General features: G+C 38.5%; 1 protein-coding gene across 4 annotated transcripts in view; it reads left to right on the plus strand.

Annotated features, from left to right (window-relative positions):
• ARHGEF3 (Rho guanine nucleotide exchange factor 3) overlaps positions 1 to 24,420 on the plus strand; it is a 112,930-nt gene that overhangs the window by 64,635 nt on the left and 23,875 nt on the right. The window contains exon 1 of one of the 4 annotated variants that reach the window (XM_059480107.1): positions 22,802 to 23,039. The exons of the other annotated variants lie outside the window; for them this stretch is intronic. Within the exon in view, the coding sequence (XP_059336090.1) occupies positions 22,944 to 23,039 (96 nt within the window). The 5' untranslated portion in view covers positions 22,802 to 22,943. Of the gene's footprint in view, positions 1 to 22,801; positions 23,040 to 24,420 lie in introns of those variants that run through there. 4 annotated transcript variants of the gene reach the window in all.

Genomic DNA, 24,420 nt, shown 5'->3' on the forward strand with positions numbered 1-24,420 from the left:
TAACTTGTGACAGATGTGGCCAGCAGACTGTGAGGGCTGAGTGCATGAATGGACAAGGCCACAGTGGTCAGGAGTTTATTTAAAGGGAGATGTGCCTGATATCTGACATGGCTTTGTTCATGTTGGCCTCCACTGGGAGGCTTCACTCAGTCTGTCCAGCTAACTCAGCCAGTGGTGTTTCATGCCTGTGCTCTTAGAATGGTGATAGCTTCTGGATCTGTGTAGGCATAATGATTTAGAGACATTATGTAATTAACCTGGCTTACATGAACTTCACATTTTAGTGCTGTCTCTTTAAAGGCTGGGGAATTGGGGCATGTAAACTGAGACAGCTTTAATGATCGTAGAGGGCAAAGTATTTTTTGCATTTAAAACACCTCAATGAGCCCTGCTCTATATTCCACCTCTTGCAGACATTCTCTCCTTAGTTAAATTCTGAGCAGCTTCTGGATTATTTCTGTCTGTGCTTTTGCTCCTTGTTGCTGCTGTGACTGCTGCTCTTTCCTCATAACCCAGCATGGAAATGTGGTTCTTCATTCAGGGCAACCTTCTCCTGAGCCTGGTGCAGCACTGCAGGGCTGTGCTCCTTACTCAGGCACAGGCAGCTGGTTCTTTCTTGTATTCCATAGCTGTTAATTAGAATTAATACATCCCACTGAGCAAAGTGGTGGTGAACACTGTTATCTGGAGATCACTGAACAGAGCACTCAGCAAGGCACTTACCAGCACTGCATTTTTAATGGCTGTTCTAAGGGGGTAACTGCATAGCTGAAATCTTGTAATGTGATGATATTGTGTGCCTCGGATGGCTGTAAAATCATAAGTAACTCAGGAGATTTCCAGAACAAAAAGCTGGTAAAACCTAATATAAAACTTGGTCTTTTCAGAATAAAACTGTACTTGAGCAAAATTCTATCCACAAAAAGTCAGGGCAGTGGTCTGCAGTTCTCCTCTGCAATTGGTTTTATGCAGATCTGTTGTAAACTCCTGGAAGTTGTTGTTATTTTGAGAAGAATCATATAACAAATACATGATGAACTAAACATTTAAAACACTTTCATAAATAAGGTAAAATTTCAGAAGAGCTATTTATTTTTGTTCTATAGAACAATTATTACTGAAAATTAAGCTCTGCCAAATAGTCACTTACCATTGACTGAACTGGAAATGTCTTATTGCTCATCTGTCTACTTCCAAGTTATTAAAATTTGTCCCAGTATAAAATACAAACGAAAAGGTACCCAGACTTGAGCTACATTTGCATACACTAGACCAGAGTTCATTAATTTTGATTGCTTTTAGTGCAAAGTGATCATTTATTATGTGTTTAATAGTCAATATAGCTGAAACATTATTTGACCTAATTAAACTTAATTATAAATTCAATTATATTTGATTGCTAAGGTATGGCAAGCTAGCTTTATAAGCTTAGAGAGGATTACTTCCACATCAGCTTATCAGAGTCAAGATAATTAAAATATATATTGTGTCTGGATCTTTTATTTCTCTAAACTGTGGTCTGTTGCATGTTCATAGTATAAAAGGTCTTCAGCTTGCCCAGTAAGGTGTATGCAATATGTCTGAATTATTCATAACCTTTGTATATTGCTATGCAGCAGGGTGGTCAGTGCTCATCTGGATTCAGATTTCATTATACAGTGACTATTCTTAATCCATTATTAATCCCTCATATGATTGTCATAGACTACCCCCTCTGCTGCTGGCATTATTTGCAGTAATGTTCTGTATCTTAAAGCTCTATTTTGTTAATTCACTTGCTATTTCTCATTAGATAAGGCCTACAATGCTCTATTGGAAAAATTGCTGGTCAGGCTGCATTTTCCCTCCCTATATTCTAGTATGATCTCAGAGTTCCTGTGTAGTTATACAATTACTCTTTATTTATGTGAACAACTTCTCAGAATTTGGCTAATAGTTCCATTAAATCTCAAGGATTGTTTTGGTGAAGACAGCAAATGTGTGATGAACATCTTCAGTGCCAATCTGTCTGCACAAAGATGCCAAACCTTTGGAAACATGCACCAAACTTTCTTGAAACATACTTGGGGATTGAGTAAGAAAATGTATCTCTTGTACACATTCACCTGGTTTCTAGAAATTAAAGCTGGTCTATAGATACCTTAAATGAAGTATGATCATTAAAACTAACTTTTTTAATGGTTTAGCTCAAACTATAACACTATCTTATTGTGACTTGCTGGCACCTATTTGTCTGCTCCTATTTAAATTAATGTGCAAATCTTTATTTGATATAACATCATCGATTTGTTGTATGTACAGCTTCCTTTCCTTTGAAATTATTTATATAGTTCTTGGCATTCTGCAGTCTCTGAGTGGGAAGTAAAGCCATAAAATGGTTTTGCTGGGGGACTTGTTGGGGAAGTTTTGTTGGGGAACTTGTCAGTTCCTAGAAAATTATTTTTCTTCAATTTTTTTTTCCTGATGAGGCATGCTCAGTGTTACTGTTCTGAAACTGAAATGTGCATCACTGTGGAGCAAGAAAGATGTGATAAAACTCCAAACCTGGTGATTTTCAGACACTGCAAAGCTATCCCTTTTACTTTTGCCATGGGGTGTAGTTGTTGATCTAATCTTAGATTATGATAAAGTCTTGGGAACTGTGGAAACCTTCTGATAAAAATTTGGAAACAGGTTATACCAATTCTTAGGTGAGGTGCCAATTTTTTCTTCCCTTGGCTATACTGATAGAAGAAAAGGAGCTAAGGCTTCATCAAAAACATCCACTCGGTCTGTGGACTTAGCTCTCAATAGCAGCAAATTACCTCAGTGAGAAATATATGAGATGGAAGATTAACTTTATCTTTAGAAATATGAAGATTTTGTAATTCTTATAATATTTGCATGTAACACAGTTTATCTTTCTGATTCAGTCAAAAGTAGTGTACATAAGTCTGTGTTCTGTTTCAAAGAATTGGTTTGTATAGTAATAACAATGTAATTTATGATATTCTACATAACAGAAAATGGTAACTGAAGTTGGAATTCAGTTTAAATTACTTTTGGGTTACAGAAACAGGCTTGACATTTGCTTGTTTTCCACATGGCAGACTGGGAGCATTTGTGAACTGAAATTAGCCAGATGTTATCGGCAGCTATGAAGTTGGATATCTATTAAGCAATGTGTGCAGTGGTTGGTTTGATGAAGGCTTGCAGGGCAGGTTTTCATAATGAAATTCAATCAAGTAATGAGTTACAGTAATTTGGTTTATTTAGAGGTCAAAATAAGCCCTGATATTAGTTCTATAGAGATAAATATCGTATAATGCCATACATTTTCTAAAATTAAGTTTTATACATCATTATTGGTAACTGTATTTTATATTGAATTTATAATATGGACTGTGCAGACATAATTTGTAAAAAAAATGAAGGTACCATGTAAGCAATGTGCTGTGTGTTGCCTGGAGCCAAAGAGTTGAGGTTTTTCAAGTTATGTTAAACTTTTGACTGAAGCAGTCTACCTGTAATTATTCCATGGAAGAAGGAAAGGATGGCCCATTCATCCTCACATAATATCCACTGGGAGTGCTTGACACAGTCCAGTGCTTACTGAAGTCTGGAGTACAAGCCAAGTCATGGCTGCATAGTTAAGTCCATACATTTTTGCAATGCCAGCTGCATTTTGGCTGTGCCTCTAGAAGTGACCAACCATAACAGGAAATGAAATACACCAGGATGCCTCTCTACATCATAGCATTAGGACAGGCTTTGTAAGGGCATTGTCCCACCCATCTCCTGGTGGTTGAATTAAATGTAATGAAATTATTCATTACAGATAGTTTTGCATGGTCTTTTTTAGAAGCTTCTACTACTCCTGCAGGCAATCCAGCCTAGAGCTTCTCTGTCTATTGTTAACAAGATTTCCTAGTCACAAACCAGTTTCAGGCACTATCTTACACCACATGTGAGCATTCAGATCAGTATAAAATCCCCTGAACAGGTATGGGCAGGGGATCCTGTATGGTACTTTTTATGTAGCCAGGACCTTCAGATAACCAGTTCTTTCAGATAATGCCTTTTCCTTAGGTAGGTCAGAGGACGTGTTTTTGTTTCATCTAATATGAAGCTAAAGTAATTTTATCAATATGTTGAGGTGATTTTCATTAAATAATAGATAACATCTGCTTCCATCTTTTGAAGAAACCTCTTATACTAGGCTTTGTGTTTTTTGATACAAGCTGCATCTTAACAGGAAAGTCATTATCAAATAACTTCTTCAGCAAGAGCTTAGCAACAAGGAAAACAAAGACAACCTTACTGTTAAACATTTTCTAGTAGGTACTTCCTAATTTTAGCTGGTGAAAGTATTTTTTTTTCAAAAAGAGATAAGAAGTTTCACTCAGATATTTGTGGTTACATGGTCTATTTGGCTTGTTTTTATTCCTCATGAGCATTGAGTTTTCTGTGTACCCTTCAGTGGCTCATTGGACTTCTCTCTTGATCAGATCCTTATCTGAAAAATGCAACAAATCTGTGTTTGTTTTCCTGACTTGCTTTGAGACCAAAGCACAGAAATTCCTGGGGGATGTTCTATAGTGCCAGTGCTGTGACTGCAGTGGGAAGGGCACATCCCAATGCCCCACTCCAGTGCAGGGCAGTGTAGGGGGACATAAGCAGGTGAATATTAAAACAGAGAAGTGTAACATGATTTGTCATAAAAGTTTCATACTTTTCTCTGGGGTAATCTTAGAATGCTGTGCTAATGCCACAATAATCCTAGAAAATGATCTCTGCATAGCAGTGATTTTTCAAGTCATTTGGTAGCCTTTATGTCCTCTTATCTTTTAGGGAAAATTTTATTGTTTTTTCTATCATTCTGTTATCACTGTAACTCTGTAATCAGGGCAGCTGAAGGGTGTCTGCTTACAGCTGCTGGCTCTGTTGTGCACCTGCACTCTGTGTCCTTTCCATGGTGAGGGAAGCAGCCAGGAGGGGAAAGCCCCCAGCAAGTGGAAGCTTAACAAGTGTTTCTAAATGCTCCAAGAGCATTTTACAGAAAACAAAAAACACAAAACAAAAAAACCTCTTTTTTTCATAAGTGTGCTTTCATTGTGTTTGTCAACAGTATATTAACATGTCACCTCTGCTGATGATGAGCAAGACTGCAGAAAAAAGAGAACTAAAACTTGCAGAGTAATACTCTTGGTGGTTTAGATATGCCCACTAACATAGAGAAGACTGAACAATAGTATTTTGTAAAGTCATCCCACTTGGATGAGGACAGAACATCTCTAGTGGTAACTTATGGGATATTTACACTTATTTGAACTTCTTCATTTACAGGACTACAAAAATGAGTCAGCAAAAAAGTAAAAAAATTTGCTGTAAACCTGCAAGGTTCATTCACACAGTTCTGCATTGCAGAATAAAATGTAAATCTGCTGCGATATTACAGAATTTTTCATTTACTTCCACTATATTCTCTTCTGTCTTATCTGTGATATCAGCCATTAGTTGGATTAAAAGGTCTCTTTTTTAATTGATCTGTGAATTCTTAAGGCAATGTTTATAACAATCTAGCTGATATTTTCCACCACTGTTCTCAAAGAAACCAATACTGAAAGGATTTGAATTTGTCTTGGGAAATGTTCAGCCTTTCATCTACTATTTTTGTACATTAAATACATTATTTAAATTGTATATATTTGCTTTGTACTTGTGGTAGAGGTTGCCCTTTGAGTTTTGTTTGCCTCTAAGAGCTTAATCCCTTCATGGAGGAGGGATTCACTTGATTTATCTCAGTCAGCTGGCTTCTTTAGTGAACATTTGATAGAATTGGAAACAAAACCACAATCTTTTAAAGCTCTCCTTCCTGGAATGCAGGCAGTTTAGCTGCCAGAGGTATTCCTTTGCATTAGAATTTTATGCCAGGATTTTTAAAGATGCTTAGGTAGTGATGAAAGCATTCATCTGCATAGAATTGTCAAAGGTGCTGAAGCATTTAATTTCCAAATCTTACTGTAGGTAACTTAATATGTTTAAATATCTGTTGCTGTGTGTTTAATGGTTCTACTCAATTTTAACTCACTGTGAGAATGTAATTGACTTTTAATTTGGTTTTCTAAAAATGTAATTCAGAGGACAGCAACAGTCCACTCATCTGGCTTTTCTTTAGCATGTTGATTAAAACCACTTAATTAATTTTTGTGTATTTCCTCTTTAAACTTACAATTTGAGATTTTTCCCTTCCAAATTACCTTACTGTACGGAATCATGTTTGTAAAGAAATGTAAATTTGTCATCCTCGTCTTCAGAACAAACTTGATGTTAATATATTCAGGGCACTTACCTGATGAGGCATCGACAGTCTGAGTGACTTATTTACTTGATAAAGTAAAACAAAGCATTATGCTGCTGTTGTGAATATTAAGTTTATCCTATATCAGCTGCCTCTTACTGAAAGAAGTTTCCAGTTTATGATGTTTTAGTTTTACAACTCTGAGGATAAACAACTGATTATTAAAGCTTTAAATAATTCATTTTACATAACACGGAATGTGTTCCTGCTGGTGTAGCTGGTGGCTGTGTAGGGACCCTGATAATTACAGAGAGTGTCCAGAGGACAGCTGGAATTACAGTTCACCTGCTTAAGGCCCAAGTTTGGATTCTGTGGTTTTCCTTTTCACTGTTTGAGGTGAGTTCTTAAATATAAAAACTGGTTATGTGTTATTGGGCCTTCAATGAATCCTCCGTCTTTCAAGAGATCTCACTGGTTTGTTGTAGCTTTCCATTATGAGACAGGCAGTGGCAAGGTAGGATAGTGGAGGCTTAAATACATAAGGTCAAGATCTTTGTGTTCTTGACATAACAGTTACTCTTCTGCAAAGGTTAGTGAAGACCTTTCAAAATAAATTAAACTAATTGTACACTTCCAGAACTTCAATAATGAGCAGAACAAATGCAAGCCCTTAGCTGGAGGGAGAGAGGCTGGCAGTAAATTCTTTCTTCCTGTGAAATTAATGAAATTACTTCCAGAAACTATTGATTTAATTTAAGGAGTAGGAACCCAGATTGTGTAAAAATATTAACAAAGTTTGAATAGGCATAGGGTCTTATTTATTGCTTATAGATATCTATGTATCAGATCTTTCATCTTCTAAATCAGATATTTTTGGTCTAATTTCTATCTATTGCTGGACCCAGAGGTGGTCAGGGATGTGTATGTGATGGGATGGGAACAGGATGAGACTATGAAAGATGTAAACTGTGTCAAGTGGGTTTGTCATGGGAGCAAAAGCTTTCTTGGGGAGGCTACACAAGTTTTTCTAATACTATTTACTAATTAACCGTAATGAAAGTTCTGAAAGTATTTATAGGTAGTACATGAAGTGTTTCTTACCTCTTTTATGAAAGCTCCATAGTTGCTTCTTAAGACAAATGAGTCAACTTTGAGTCATAAAGTTGAGAGTTCTAAGAGCATTGTTGTATTGGAATATGTTGTTTACATTATGTTATTCATTGTAAGCATTGTGTTGTTTCAGGGAGATTTTTTGTTTTATATTCTGGTGTTTCTTGCTTACAGCATGTTTGTCGTGCTTCTTTTGTGGCTTTTTTTTTCTTTTGTACCATCACTTAGAATAGCACAGTGACTTCCTGCACTCTGAAATGTGCTCTGAATTCAAGCAGTTTGAATGTTTTGATGTTTGAAGACATTTTTGCCTTTTTAACCTCTTGTCTAAATAAGCAGCTTTTTATGCCCTTTTTGCTAACATGAAGTTTTTAGCACTTATGATGATGATCATGAACTTGCTGCCCATATCTATGTGGAATTGGCCAAGGAAGTGATGTGGAGGCTGGGTTTGACATTGCCTGAAGTTAACAATCTGTTTGTGGTTACAGAGCATATTTCTCATCAACTTCATCTATCACTTACATATTCTCTGGCTTGGTTTTGTGGTTGTGAAATGCTGATGAGCTTATTTTTCCTTAGTGGTACTAAAAAAATGTATTCATCAAACCTAAAGGAATATGGAAATGTTACTGAAATGGAAAGTACTATTCTTGTATTCATTTATGATGTAATTGAGCTTGGTCTTGGTGCAGAATTTCAGGACCTGCTGTAGTGAGACAATCTTTTGATGCAGGATGCATAGCTTTGGAGTAAGCAAAGTACAAGCAGTGCCAGGAAGTACTGCAGTACAAATTTGTTAAAATCAGTTTACTGCATGAAGTCAATGCAGTGGTCTTCTGTCATAGAGTAAGAAGGAAAAGAAGAAACCCAAAACCCAAAACGATAAGAGCCCTCAGAGCACAGCTAAATGTACTGATCTCTGCCAGAATACTTTCTAGCCAGCACCTGCATCAAATTCTGCTTGGAATATTCTGCAACAAGCTTTAAAAATGTCATTTACAGAAGTTCCAAAATACACTACCTTGTCAGAGAGAGCTCATATTTGTTGCCTACTTATTGCCTTTGTCATTCATCATTTCTCTACCTTGTATTTTTAAATTCAGTGATTTTTCTAAGTGGACTCTTGGGTCATGGGTAGGATTAGGGGCCTGACTGGCAGCTTTTGCCTAACTCCTCAGGAAGTTAAGATAGTTTGTCTCAGGAAAAATAGTTTTGCCTTTGGCATCCTGGCAGGGAGACTTTTTCTTTCCTGTGTCTGGGGACATGACATATGAATGAATGTTCCCTTCCATCAAATGAGATGCCTTGTTTCCGAAGTGATTTCTTTGACACCAATAGAGCTATACTCTGATTTTTACTGTGTCATCTTTTAGTTTTATTTACATTAGCAGAAAACATACATAATGTTAATATATTAATGAATCTTCATCCATTAGTTAAAGCAACAATGTATCTCTTACTGGATATATTCGCTCACATTTGTCACTTCTTAGTGCTCTTTAAAAATAACTTCCTCTTTGTGGTGTTCACTTAAGTAGGCTAAAAAACCCTCTACAAGTGAGAGATACAGATGAGGACATCTTATAAAGTAATTCTGAACATTAAACAGACCACAAAGTTGTAGATATGTAAGTGCTGGATGGATTTACTGGTAAAGCTCTCATCTTATAGTCCCCTTTTAGTGACCTTAGTTTAAGAAGCAAAGGATTGGTGCACTCAGCAGCATTCAGGTTTTTTTCTTGTAACCTGATGTGTGAGATCATTCCAAAAAATAAACCTATAAACAAGTGGGAAAGGAAGAGTTGATGAAGCCTTTATGAAACAGCTGCTATGTATATGTAGGTACAGCTACATTGGTAATGAAGCTATGACAGATTTCACTTTGCCTTGCATCACTTTCCACTTCTTAGAAGTAACTCCAAAAAAATGAATTGAAATTTCTCGTTGTGTAAAGAAAAAGGAAATGGAAGAAGGAACAAATTGTTAGTGGCAACATTAATATCTTTTGTCTGTTAAAGGATCATCAGAAAAGCTCAAATGTTATAGCTCTTCCATGTGGAAGCTTCTATATGGAAAAAGTAGGTCTTATCCTTGGGAATTGCAACAGCTAATGAAGGAACCCTTCATTGTTCTCAGGTTGCTGTCCTTTCCTGAGATGGAAGCAGTTTGAGCCAGCCAAGCTTGCACTTGTGAGTTTGGAATGGCATCACCTGAAAACAGTTTCAATGCCTTCTTTCTCCTTTATAGGATTAATAATTACTTGAATTGATGCTTATGTACAGCAAAACTGAATCAACAGCAACTCTGAAGCTGCGAATGGGTGCAAGTTACCCTGTGAGCAGCAGTCACTGGCACTCTTAGGTTCTGGTAGGTATTGATGTAATGTAGCTGTAAAGTTACAAAAGTCACTTGTGCTGATTTGTTTAGGCACATCATTTGTGAAGGAATCAGCTGCTGCTTTGCAATACTCTGTCAGGGCAGTTAAAGCAGAACCCAAAAATAAGCATGTAAAATCTGCTGTTACTTAACAACAAAAATAAATGGAAGGAAATGCTCCAAAAATAACTGGGGATTTTTTTTCTCTATACCCCTCCAAAGATTGTTCTTTAAAATACAGAAATTAAATATCTGGCCTCATCTATGGGAAGGTGGGTTGTGCTGAGCACTAAGAGCTGATCAAGAGGAAAGGGTTCAGAAATGACATTCCTGTTATGAGTCAATGAATCCATGGAGTTGACACATTCCTGACCCTGGCTTTCCAGCTGAATTGGTAGTCGAAATGCTGATACAGTGAACTGAGAGGTTCCAGCTGAGACTACTTGGAGCAGCCACATGAATCAGATGGCTTTAGACAGAATATTTTAAATAATTCTGAGACAAAAAAAGACTAAAAATGGAAAAGGCTATTGTTTATTAGTTTATTGTTTATTAGGTAAGATAACTGTTCTCACTGCTTGCTCAGGTAAAGCTTAGCAGCAGACTGAGACCCAGATGGTACCAGTGGCTGCCAGAGGCACCCTCGTGTCTCTGGTAATTGGCATTTGCCTTTCCTGTTTTACCTCTCCATGTTCTGTAGCAATAAAAGAGTATTAAAGCAAGCAGCAGTGTTTTTTGGATACTCCTTGCCATGCTTAATTGTGTGCTGCACTCAAGTGTGTGCTGGTTCCACTTCATTAATTAATTCCAGGCTGCCAATTAAAGGAGGCAGCTGAAACACAAACCCCTTGTCCGTGCTGACACCTCCCCTCCCCCTGTCAGGTGTGACAGCTAAAGCCCTGCGTGACTCACTTCGACAGGAAGGAGTAACACTTCGAGATTTAATTAAGAAAAGGTGTCTTTGAAGTTCCTTCCCCATCCCCCTCATCCTCTGGTTATTTCCTCATACATTTTTGGGGCCAACTTTAGCAAGTTTAGGAAGGAACAGGTTTGAAAAACAGATGCATGCTTCCTGAAAAGAACCATTAGAAACTTCCAGCCAGTTTCACAAACAAGACATAATCCTCACCCTAGAAATAATGAATACAGTAGGAAAGAAACTGTGGTCTTAGGTAGTGGAATTCATTCACATACGGAAAAATATTTAGCAAAATCATCTATGAGCAAAGTTTTATCTCTTGGAAATATATCTTTAGTATTCTTGCCTTTTTTTTTTCCACTGGTTAGTACTGGGGGAGGGGATGGGTATTGAGTGTCATTCAATTCTGTTATTTTATTCTGTTCTTTTTTTCAATGTGAATTGTTCAGGCACTTTATGAATATTGATCACCTCACAAATACAGCTGTTACCTTTAGTTAAAAGGCCTGAAAAAGCGGTCCTGAGATTATGGGTGGCAGACAACACTGTCTCAGAGAGCACCTTAATGATTCTTGTGGCCACATGAAAGAAAAAACAATTATAGAAAATTCCTAATTACAAGCTTGAAGCTGTTGGTAAACACACCACTTTCTTAATATTGTTGTCCGTGATCCCTAAAATTTGGGGATTACTGGTACAAAATCTGTGGAGCTTTCTTTGAAAAGAATGTCCAATTCCTGAGCCACTTGCCTGCAAATTGTGCTCACAGAAATAACTGTACATGAGTATTTTGTGGTCAGAGGCAAAACTGGATTTGTGCTATATGATTCTGTAAGGTTAAAGAGAGGGTGAGGAACGCTAGATTGTATTTCTGATGTCACTTTTCAGCATGGTGTCTGGTAACATTTTCATACTGAGTTGCATAGCAAGTCATAGTGAAGGCTGCTCATCTAACACCAGAGATAGGACCAGGTTAAAGATTTCCCTCTTTCTACTTTCTCTTTTTGCAAGGGGTATCTTTGTTTGTAGTAATTTGTTAATTGGGTTTATCTCTGTTACCATTACTTTTGAAAATTTGCAATATCTCACTCAAAGCTTCTTGCTCATAATCTGGGTACAAATGTAAAAATTGGCTAGCAGGATTTTTGATTGCCTTGGACCTTGCAGAGGATGGGGGAATATTACAATTCTAACAGAAATGTTGGGTCAGAAGATGATTGTTTAGAGATTTTTCCAGATCAAATTCTGCAGATGTTGAGAAAGAATGTGAGGGCAAGGCAATTATTAAAAAAATCCAAACCTGTACACCACAAACAAAGCAGCCTTCCCTCCTTGAGCTATTGTATATTGGGGAAATAATATCTGAATCCAAACTCTATTGTAGATACACTGTTGGTATGTAAATGTATAACTCAGGACAGAAAAAGAGGTGCTTGTAGGGTAGGTAGCACTTGTAAAACAAGTGCAAAGCATTAGACTGTGCCTTCCATAAGATCTGTTGCCAGTTATTGTATCTTTCCCATATGTGCAAGTAATATCAGACTAGTGATTTAGTTTCATAGAGATCAGGGAGGCTGCTCATGTTCCAAAAGGTCTTTGTGGCTTCTTATTTCAGCTGTTTGGCCTGTTCATGTGATGTGGTTAATATATCCTGCAGTGACACGTTTTAATGCGCATCTGCTGTTAGATAGCACGTACTGAAACAAATGGCACTTCCTGAACTAACAAAATAGATGGATTCTTACTGTGGCAAAACTGAATCATTTGGAGAGATATCCTTCAGTTTAATAAAAATACCAGATCTACAGGAAGCAATTAGGAACAGAAGCAGGTAGTCCCTAAGTGTTTGTACAAAAACAAACCACCAAATTCCAGAGAACAGTATGTAATAACATACCTGTGTTTCTGCTGCAGATATGAGGTGCATTCCAATCTTTATTGTACAGCTATGCTTTTATGAAGCTGTCCTTTCAGCCTTTCAGTTTGCATTCATCAGTGCAAGGGCTGGACATTTCATAGGACTTAACCCTTTTTCCTTGTGGATTATCATTGCAACTCCCTTGAATACTCAATGTGTGCTCTCTCTTCCTGGGTCCTGTTTTGCTTTAGGGAGGAATGGAGTAGTGGATTCAAGGGGAGCTGGCAGAGCACACTGAGAACACCTGTACCATGTGTGACAATGTGCTTGAAGTACAACACAAGGATTAACATTTTTCCTTCTGCTTTATTGCAACATGTTCACATGCCAGCAGTCTGCTCTCTTTTTTTGTCCCATTTGTTTTCTACTTGGTTTAGAATAAGATAAGTATAGAGCCAGTGAAATGTTATCATGTTTCTAATGGATAATTATTAATCAAAATGAAAGAATTCTGCAGCCTGGAAAAACATGGGCTTTACTCCCATTGCACATTTTACTTTCCTTTTCCTCTTTCAACTTTTATAGGTGACAAAAAATTTTTGCTTCAGTCAAAATTAGCAGTGTGGATGGTTACAAGTTTGTTCTCTGTTTTTATTATGGAAAGCAGTTCTTTGTTAAAGTGCTTGCAAGCCCATTTCCTACAGCTAGTTTACTTACCAAGCAGTGTTATGTAACCTTGTTCTCTTCTGTTGCAGCCTAGAACTCATGCACAAACTCAGGGTTTGACAGCTGAAGAGTGAAATAAGATTCCTTGAGAGGGATTTTTTAAAAAAAATTCAAGATGACTTGCATGTCTACCTAAACTGCTGCTTGTGTGCAGGGTTGAAGATTATGTTAAGTAAAAGGACTCTGAGAATGTTGAGTAAATGAAGGTCACATTAAGTGAAAGTGTCTCTGGGAATTTCATGGTGGGAAGTGCAGTGTGTGGGTTGCTGGTGGGGTATTCATGGTAGAGAGCCTTCAACACTAAATTTGTTCTACCCATCAATTAAGGAACATATTGCCTCCCATAATACAAGAATTCATTTAATGTGACAATGCCTTCTCTTCTAAAATTCTTTTGCTGTGTTCTTGAATGGCATCAATATCATACTGAGAATCGTGGAGCTTTTATACACCCTGTATCTAATTTTGTATATTATTTACTGTTTTCTTAAGTAATCATTTTGATTGTTCTATGCTCCTCTTTGTATTGCTCTAATGACTTCTATTGTGCATCAAACAAACTACAAAGGCTTTTGAAAGATAGATAAATTATTTATGCCAATCCCACAAACCTGCCATTCAGGTTGTTCACTTCTGCTCCTGTCTGGTCTAGAATAACAGCTTTCATTCTCAACTTCATTTTTATTTGTTTACTTTTTTAAATCTGTGTGTTTTTCTCCTGCTATACATCCCTATGTTATCAGAAGAATCTTTCCCAAAAGTTACATGCTGGTCAGAACAAACTTGTCACTGTTAATGTTCTTTAGCCCTGAGAGCAGTGCCTTGCACTAAAAGTGTATGGCTTCTCTGTTTCCCCACTATCCTCTGTGTTTAACATGAATTCTTAGAACAAAGTCATTTTAGGGCTCTGGTTGATATTTAAGTCTCCTCACGTTGTTTTACTGTCATTTATATTAACACTTCACTGTTTATTAGAGTAGGAGGTTTATTAAGAGTTCATGTTTTTGTGGGGATTTGAAGATAGAGTATTTGCTATCCATGTAATTTAACACCAATCCCAATTATATAATAAAATCAGAATGTTTGCTGAAACATCATGCTTTTGTGTTCAGTCAATGGCTATGCTTCCAAGATTATTAGATACAAGAAGTATGTTCTGATGCAGTTGTGAGTTTTCTTAGCTTTTAAAGTAGTAAACAATATTTTCTTTGTGATGTTTGGAATTGCTTTGAGACATTTTTCCAACTATTAACTCTCTCTGCTGTCTTGGGAACTAAATTAACTGTGATCATTAGTCACCTGTCCAAAATTCATAGTTGAACACTTGTGGTGTGTTGTGGTTGGAGATTTGGTAATGATCCTATAAAAGCAGGATGAGCTTGATCAGTGTCAGAGCAGTTTGTGGTTAACAGCTTGACCAGAGAGGAGACAGCCTTCAGAAATTACTTTCTTAAATCAGGAGAGTATTCAAGAAAACTGTTTCTAATTTATATTTCTGTGGCAATTAAAACTTGTTATAGTAACTTCTGTACCATGGGATGGAATGACATCATTCTATTAACACTTGGGAAGACAGTTATTTTGTAACTTTAAATAAAACCTTTTTTATTCCCGGCAATGGTTTCTCCATTCCCTAATCCTTGATAAAGGGATATGAACAAAGGAGTTCTGTCTCAGAGTAAGTTGTTGTTGTCTGTTTGAAGATGTTATGTCCCATTTCAGCTGTCTTTTGAAGATTAGTCACATCATTACTTCATGCCACACCAGGTTTAAGGACACAGGTCAGCAGTGCAGTTGTACTGGGAGTAGAGTAGTTCTATCAGTTGTTGAAGCATTACCAGTTTTTGCAAGGACACTTCTTTTTGAAGTTATAACATGGTTTTCCTGCCTGTTCTTAGGGGGAGGATGTGGGCAAAAGAAAGATGTTTTAGTTTCTTGTGTTCATTTTTGTCTGATGTGTTTGTACAGTAGGTCACTGCATAGGGGAATTGAACAACATTTCTGAAGGTATTAATGGACCACTGCAGTGGAATATTGAAACTTGCATAATCACTGTAGCAATCTGGATTGTAAGGCATTGAGTGATCCAAGGAACTTGTTAAGGACCAAATGTGGAGGTTTTCTGCACAGGGTGGCCAGTCAGTATTGCAGGTTCAAGGCTGCTTCACTGTAGTGGAGTTATCAGACTCTTGTTTCTGTTTGTGAAGCCCTTGGTAGTCTCAGTGTTTTGCTTGACTTTCACCACTCTTTCCCATGGATGTCTTGTAATCTGTGTCAAACAATTTTTATTTGCTTACCTTTGGGTCTGGAAACACTGCTGGCACATCCTTGGCTGTGGTCTAGAAAAGGGTACATGAATTGTAATTTTCATGCTGCTGATTTAATTTCCTCAAATTGTTAGACTTTCATAAGGCCCATTACCTCTAAATTTCTAGAGTTGCAGGGTGATCTTAATTTGCAAATTTAAATTTTTCTGAATACCTTTTGCAATTTATGTATTGTGGTGGGCTGTGCTGGGTTAACAGCTGGATGTGATGATCTTAAAAGTCTTTTCCAACCTTAATTCAGGTGAATTAAAGAGAACATTAAATCAGTCTCAAGATTTGTGTTCTAAATGTTTATTCAGGAGGTGCAAATATTCTAATTTTAAGATAGTCAAATTGGCAAAAATGACCAACTAGATGAGTAATAGTGCACAGTTGTTATGGAAATTAATAGGTGGGTTTGTTTTTAAAAATAAATAAGGCTCCTGATCCAAGTGTCTCATCCAAAGAATGAAATTATGACAATATTCTTTGGGTATGACTTCATGAAATAAGCTGAGCTAACAGAGCTCAGCTAGGAGGAGAAAAACCAACCTTTTCCCTGTCCTGTCCTTATTTGTACCTGAGAGCTTTTTTACCATTCATCTGCAGTGAGTTCTGGTGCTTTTCTCATGCCACAGTAAGTTGTTCAGCTCACAAAAACAGCGGACAAGATAAATAAAGTGGTTTTGGTTTTCTGGACTGCTGACTTACCTGTGTGAGGAGATGAATGTTAGACTTGTAATAAGGTGGCAGGGAAAGGGTACAGTGCCAGTGGAGGAGCAGGAAGAGAGGGAGGAAGAGGAATTTGGGTAGAGAGGGAAGTGAGGTTTATACTTGTACAAGTGGCTAATTGTCAATTCCCCTCAGCCATACTGTAAAACCCTATTCTGTGTCAGCCCTTGGGACTCTGAGTGCAGCACAGTAAGCTGTGTCAAGCTGAACACAAAGAAATGTATAATAAGGATTCAAGTTTGTATGATTAGGTAAAGAGGGGAATAGGAAAAGACAACTCAAAAGACCCAAGTGATATCCTTTTTGATAGTTTTATTTCTGACTTAAAAGGACTTCTGTAGTTGAAAGCTCTTCTTTTGTTGTTTGTTGTTTGGTGTTTTAAGGGTTTTTGTTTACTTTATTTTGTTTGAGGTTTTTTGTAGGCTTTGGTTTGGATTTTGATTTTTTTTTTCCTATTCCTCAGTTATGTGATTTGCCTAATAAACCCTGGAAACACCAAACTTTGCATTTTGCATTTGGAGGGGATGGTTGGAAGGTCAAACCTAGTGGCATTTGGCCAGTATAGTGAGATCAGTTATAGAGAGGGGAAAGTCCTGTTGCTTCTGAATAGAAGAACAGAATTTTCTTCTTGCTCTTATCTGGATACACATACGTATATAAGCAAAACATACATGAATACATACAGCAGAAAATTACAAGATACTATCCACTCCGAGGAAAAATTTTACAGAGTTACTCATGTAATATAAATGTTTTTGTAATAAAATTTAATCAAAACAAAAAATAGACCACTACTGTGATGTCTTGCTGAACATTTTGTATTAGGGATAATGATTTCTCATAAAGAAATTTCTTACTTAATTTTCCAGTCAGCATAAGTGATCTTGAGAGAAATTCCTGCTCCCCTACTGCCTGTAACTTACACAAAAGTATTTTAATTTCATTTAATCTCATTTGAACATCATACAAGTGTTTCCAGTAATTTCCTCTCCCTAGAATGCCTTTCAATGAAAAATTCAGGAAAGGATGCTCCACTTAGGGTGATCAATTCACCCTCTACAGAATTTGAGCAGCTGTTTCAAGTCCACACGGATAAATCAGCCCTAACCTCCTCCTTTCTGCTCTCCCCAGGGAAGTGTACTCAGACAAACTCAACCAACTTCTTTGTTTGCAAGTGTGACTCGGTGGAGGATCATTTTGGCCAACTCACCACACCCTGTGATTCCCCCCTCAGGGAGCACCAGTGCTGTGCACTGCTGGGTGTGGGTGTGGGGTGGGGAAGTGTGAACCCTTCCCAGTGAGTCCAGGCCAGGCAGCCTTAGCACTGAGCTGCAGGCCAGTCACCAAAACGATTTTTGTATATCAATCTGAGGCAGGTTTCAAAATGAGCAGTTATTTATCACTCGAGAAGCTCATAAAAGCAGTGCTTCTGCCTTAGCGTGAAAGTGATTGTTACAAGGCATCCTTTAACTGTACAATATTTCCTGTGGTAATCAAAAGTTACATGAATTTAGCAAAATAAAAACAAATCAAAACAACTTGGCAGGTTGTTTGATCTGTTTCTCTTCCAGTGCAGAATTGTTCTACCAGTGACATTTGTATGAAGAAGCGCTGTGTGAGTTTGAAAGCCTGCAGCCTGAACTGGGTGTGTTTATACAGCAAACCATTTGTGATGGTTGGTGTGAGAACCATGGCTCACCATCACTTTGACATGAGTGTACCTCAGGGTAGGGGTGGTGTTTTGAAATAGCCATCATTCACAGTGGGAGACAAGGGAGACTCCTGCTACTGACTGAAAAGCTGGGGAATAGTTCAGGGGATGTTCACTGCAAATCCCAAAGCACAGCCCATAAAAATAGTGAGGAAACCTAACTTCCTCCTTCTCATGGTACTCCACACGTGGTGCTAATAATGAACATGTGAAAGATCTTCAAATGGAGAATCAAGACAGAATGGGAATTTGGGGTTCAGTTTTGTGATGTCACATGTTCCACAGAGTTTCACTGTGTTTCATTGAAATGTGTTTAATTTTTCTGCACTGATCTTTCCATGATTAAGGTTCTACCTGGAAAAATTACAGGTGTGGTTTTGAGAGCACATTTTTAATGATAATCACTTACTGTCTAATATTTTTATTGGAATTTCTCAGCACCAAAGTGTTTAATCAAGTGTCTTCCTGATATTTATACCTAGTAAATTGGAAGTCATTACCATGTGAACAATCTGTATTTGCAATGAGGAAATTGCAGTTTCTTGAACAGCTGGGTAACTGCCTGATAAATGCTCTTTTTTTAGCAGTTTATGTGATTTCTGGCTTCTTACTCAACACTGTCAGTGATTCTGCATTCCATCTTCTGAGAAGATTCAAATTCTTCAAGATTGATTAAAAAGACTGCTTCAAAAGTTTTTTTGATTGTTTGAATGTGGTTTCAGTGGTGGTTTGATTGTTTGAATGTTTTTCTGAAAGGAAAGATTGCTAATGATTGGAGCATGGTGGAAAGAGGCTTTAGAGATACTCAGTATGTGCAGCATTACTTTCACTGGTCATTTCAGAATAGGAGGAATAGTAGCTTTGAGTGTTCCTAGCAGTGAATAGCACCTCTCCTAAGCAGTGGCCTCTGGTTTATTGGTTGGTTTGTTGTGAAACCACATACACGGAATCACAGAATGGTTTGATTTAGAAGGGACCTCAAAGTTCATCTAATTCCAACCCCCTGCAATGGTCAGGGGTACCCTCCACTAGGCCAGGGTGGTGGGAGCCCCATCCAACCTGCCCTTGGACCCTTCCAGGGATGGGGCATCCACCACTTCTCTGGGAACCTGTGCCAGGGTCTCACCACCCTCACAGTGACAATATTTAATCTAAATCTACCTTCTTTCAATTTAAATGAAAGGGTGCATAGATTATATGAGAGATATTCCATAAACTGCAAACTACTGGTGTTTTTTTTCCTTGAAATGTGTATGCAATATTTCTACTTAATTTAAGGTTTTTGTAAAGTTTGAACCTGAGCACATCTCAAAGGGTTTTGCTGTGCTGACAGATGTTTTTGCAAGAGTTACTTCTGTGTTAAGTTTTGAATCTGTGAGGGGATGAACTGAAGGCGTAGGTGTGAACACCATGACCACAGAACAGCTCTGTCAGTGCACTTCAGACCTCAACCAGGTCAGCAGTGCTAGGCCTCTTTGAGATGGGCTTTCCAGACTTACCAAATACCTTCCTTACCTCTCCCTGACAGATAAGTAAGTTCTTTGTTGGCCTAAATAGATTTTAAAACCCTCCTACACCTCCCACTGAACTAAACCCACAAAAAATGTGTTCCAGAAATGGCAAAACTGATGCACTGCTCTGCTCTGCAGTCTAATTACTACCATCATTTTATCTGAAGTGCTCGTTGATTTTTTTGAAAGTACCTTACAATTCAGATTCACAATTTTTATAGTGTTAGTGTAGACTTGTAGTTTAACTCTAATTTTAGGAAAGGGTGGACTCACTGGTTCCACACTTAGTGGAATCACTGCATCCTTTGTTTCTCCTGCTGTACAACTGGAGTTCTCTAGGGAGTCTTTCAGCAGAGGTTTATGAGCTGATGTTTGGCTCTGCCTGGGCCCACATGCACAATGCAGTGACTATTGATGGGCAGCCACTGTGCAATCAAAATTCATGTAGAAATGAAATATAAATCACACTCAGTTTGTAAGATCTTTCAGAAGGGACTCCAAGTGTTTGATACACAGTTCAGAGGGGATTCAATACCATGACTAAACTGTAATCATAATTCATTGTTTATAAATGCACATAGCATTCTACAGACATTTAGCTCTCTGAGAGTTGTTTGCATTTGTTATTCCATTAGATAATATTATAATTATAAAGTTTGGTGCCATTCATCAATGAACTTTGGGTCCAAATTTCATTTCTATAACTGTATTTACACTTTTCTGGTAGAGTAAACTAATGTCCATGGAGTCTAATGAATCCTACTTTTTTTTTGAAGTCTGTCTTGTAGGTACAAGCTGCTCTGAAACTTACTGACATGAAGGTCCTGCCTATTGACAATCATATTCCTCTTAGAATTAATTTTTCTTGTGTTTCTTAAGAATGTTTAGTCAAGCAGAAATGCACTGGCCTGATTAATGGAGAAATGACAGAATCCCTTTCTTGGCATATTTTTTGTGTATAAACTCAAGTTCATTATTTCAATCTCCAAACCAGTGCACTCTTGTCCTGTGTGAAGAGCTGTTCATGCCATGAAGCATGTTACAGGATTAGATTGCTTTGAGAACATGCCCTGAAGGTATTTTGTCAAAACGATTTAAATGGAGCTGATTTTTGAGATGGTGTTAACATACACCTTCATAAACAAACATACACAGATGGTATTTGAAATCAAGGCTGCTTGGGTTTAGATGGTTACACAGCAGCTGCAGTGTTCTCACGGAGGTTCTTGACCATTTTTTACAATTTCTGTGTATTTTAATGTGATTGAAATGTGAGGATAAACTGCCCAACATTGTGGTGCTCAGAGCTGTGTTCTCTGAACATCACATGGAAGAAAGTTTGCAGAAGTGAGTGTGCATTCATGTGACTGAAGTAAGTGTTCATAGCTTCAGAAATCCTGAGCTAAGACTTGTATGTAGTCTTCAAATAAAATGCTACATTTTTTCTTTTTTCTTTTAAATATGGAAAGTAACATGATGGCTGCAAGAATTAATCTCACCTAACACCAAATATCCAGTGATGGTGAGAAGTAGATGCTTAGAGAAGAGTCCAAAACAGAAATAGTCAGTCATGCTGTTCCCAAAATATTGCCCCAACAGTCAAGAAGTTGTGTCTGAGAATGTTTCTTAGGAGCAGCATCTTGTGACAGATACTTCCACTGTGTATAATACAAAAGTTGTATACAATATGAAGAATTAGCTCCTTGTTCTTTACTCTGAATCTGCCACCACTTGGTTTAATCTGATGCACCATTTTTTCCCCTGTTGTTGAACACAGTGGAAAATAATTCCATATTTGCTTCCTCTGTCAAATGTGGTTTGTAGGTCTTTATCACATCTGCTCTAATCTCTCTCATTTCTGTGTGTCCTATCTGCTTAACCATTATCTGCATGAAAGCTGTTCTGTGCCTCTTGTCAGCACTTTCACTTTCAGTCAGCCTTGTCTTGCCCTACTGTGATGCAGATGAGAAGGCACAGAACATCCAAATGTTCCTATGTCACATTTTGTTCTAGAGTCATTGCACATCTAGAAGTAACTCTTCTAGTGATTTTGCAGGAATTTCAGGGTTGGGAATTTTTGTTTTAAGGATAGACTACCATAAAATAGAGATGTGCATGACAGGCACAGCAGAGCGTCTCTGATTGTACTGCAGCTGATCCTCAAAAGGCCTAGAGGGTAAGTGTGAGAGCTTATTATATGGGATGTTGGTGAAGTCAAAGGAAAGTGTCTAAATGAGGACTAAATTTGCCATTTGATTAATCTTATTCTAAAGTCATCATTATCTGATTAACAGCCTTTAGAAAAATAAATGCTTGTAAAGCCACATCCATCACATGATCTGCCTTTAAAATCAGTTATTTTCTAGGTCTGTGAAGTTATTCTTGTTTGGGCTGCTTCCGTGTGGCTGAAAATATTCTTCCCTTCTCCCCATCCAGCTTCCTACTCAATTTCCTTTTCCTTGTCCCCTGTATTTTAGTCCCTGTCAGACTGATCCTGTGTTGCAAACAGGGCCCCTAATGCTTCCTCTGCCTTTTCAGGAAATTTTCACTACCTTTGTTTTAAGGTAGCCATCAAACAGAATTTGCCTGGCTGCACAGACACTGAAATGCCCGGTGAGATACCTTAGGCAGAAGTGTTTTTCCCACTTTCTCAGCTCGGTACAATGAGAGATGCAGGCAGGGGAGCAATTTGGCTGAACAAGAGGAACAAAAGTGGAACTTTTAAAACACAAGAAACAAACTCCAGCTTGCCAGACAGGAAAAAAGCAGTAATGTGGCTAGGAGGGGAAAAAAAAAAAGAAAAAAAGAGCATGCTGAGGAGGGAGTGAAAGCAATGCTCTGTGTTGTGGCACCGTGACATTCTCAGTGACATGGTGCAGGTTCCGCTCAGATCAGGGGAGCACAGCGCACTGAATGTGGGTGCCGCTGCCGTGTGTAGGGCTGGAGCCCGGGCTGGACTGGGGTCTGTGCCATTGGGCAGCGCTGTCTGTCCTGTCCTCCTGTCCTGCCCTCCTGTGGGACCCTGGGCTGCCAGAGCCGCTCTCGCAGCCATCCTGCGGGCAGCGCCCGCTCCGTGTGTCCCGTACCCGTGCGCTCTCGGTGCTGCGGCGGCCAGAACGGGGAAGGGAAGGCACAGCGAGGCCCGAGGCGCTCGTTCCGCGGCAGCGCCAGCGGGCGGGCCCCGAGGGTGTGTGAGGGGCCGGACCCCGCCCCTGGGCCCGCCCGGGCCGGCGCTGGCGCTGCCGCAGCTCGCAGTGTGCGGCGGGCCGGCCGCGGGGACGCGCTCCGGGCCGCGGGCCGGGGCGCAGCTCAGCCACAGCGCTGCCGGGGGCCGGGCACGGCCGGCGCCTCCCGCCCGCCGCTCGCTCCGAGCCGGCACCGAGCCCCGGGAGCGCCGCTCCGAAAGCAACCATGGTGGCCAAGGATTATCCCTGCTACCTGTCCGCCAAGAGGGCCAATTTCGCCTTGGAAGCGCCGACGGTGACCAGCCCGGCTAAGGAGACCGAGGTACTGCTGACACGGTTGCAACTTTATTTTTCTTTATTGTGTGACCTGCATTGCGCTGGGGGAAAGTAACGTGGTGTGAGAACAGGCTGCAGTGCATGGATACCCGTTTTGCTTAGGCATCCTTTACTGCCTTCTCTACGTATTCACCTCTCTTTTGGAATAAAGCCAGGAACAGAATCTAGATTTTTTGTCATCTGTCACTTTAGGAAAATTAATCTTTAAAACATCTGGTTGAGACGTACCTGTTTTACATAAGTAGCTTAAAGAGATTTAGCTGTATTTTATTCCAAGACTAAGCATTACTTACAAATTGTTAAACTGACATAGGAGCTGGAAGGGAATCAGTAAAATGGTGTCTTAAAGCATTGATTTTAAGACACCATTTACATTAACTGTCTATTCCTCATCACAATAAGCAAAAAATTAATCTGATGTACAGTTAACTGAAAATCTTGTCCTATCTGCAGATTGACTGCTCTATTTCTTAAAAAGCATGGAAGCCTTTCAAGTGACATTAAAAATCTTATTCACTAACTCAAATCCAGCAATGTTCATGAAAAACTTGAATATTTGATACTTTAGGTTAATGTTGGTTTGTGTTTAGGAAAAAAACAGTGACATTAAGGATTGTGACTGGTCTGGAGGAAGGCAGAACATATATCTGAAAGTTTTTATTACTTAAATATATCGTTTCTTTATTAATCTTGTTTGCTGAGTAACTTGAAGACAGCTTATTAAGTTAGGTTCATTTAATACATCTCCATCAAAGATTAATTATCTCCCCACTTGATTAGGTCTAAAGTAAAAGTAACATAAGCCCAGTGACCTTATTTAATCATGATGTTAAGCTAAGAACTGAGATGATGCTGCACTGTGGCTTTCCAGTGTACTTTTACACAGAGAGACTTAATTATTTAGCTTAAGGGAAGTGGAATTCTTTTCAGCTATGTGTTTTTGAAAAATTAACACCCTAAGTGTGTGTGTGTATGCATCTATGGAAAACACAAGCTGTTAGGTACTGAATGTTCTTCTCAAGGGTACTCATTATATTAATGATAATATTAAAGGAATACGATTTTAGCCTTTACTGCATGAAGGGATTTTTTGTGAATTAATAGAACTGTCAGATCTGAAGAGCTGGAGTGTTGCTCTGTTAGTTAGGAAGCTTGATTATAATCAAATTCCAAAGAAAAAGACTCAGTGAAAGCTGAGAGCATCAGAAGTATTGAGTAACAGATGTGATCAATCAAAATTACAATGTGAAAACAGCTTGTGTTTTATACGAACAAGAAAAGGCACCCTTCTGCTTTCGAGCTGTTTCTTGAGAGTAGGATGGGATTCCAGCATTCTGAAAAAAAAAAACTTTTAAATATCCTGTAAG

Source organism: Ammospiza nelsoni, chromosome 11, assembly GCF_027579445.1.
Source record: "Ammospiza nelsoni isolate bAmmNel1 chromosome 11, bAmmNel1.pri, whole genome shotgun sequence".
In the NCBI taxonomy this organism is placed as follows: domain Eukaryota; kingdom Metazoa; phylum Chordata; class Aves; order Passeriformes; family Passerellidae; genus Ammospiza; species Ammospiza nelsoni.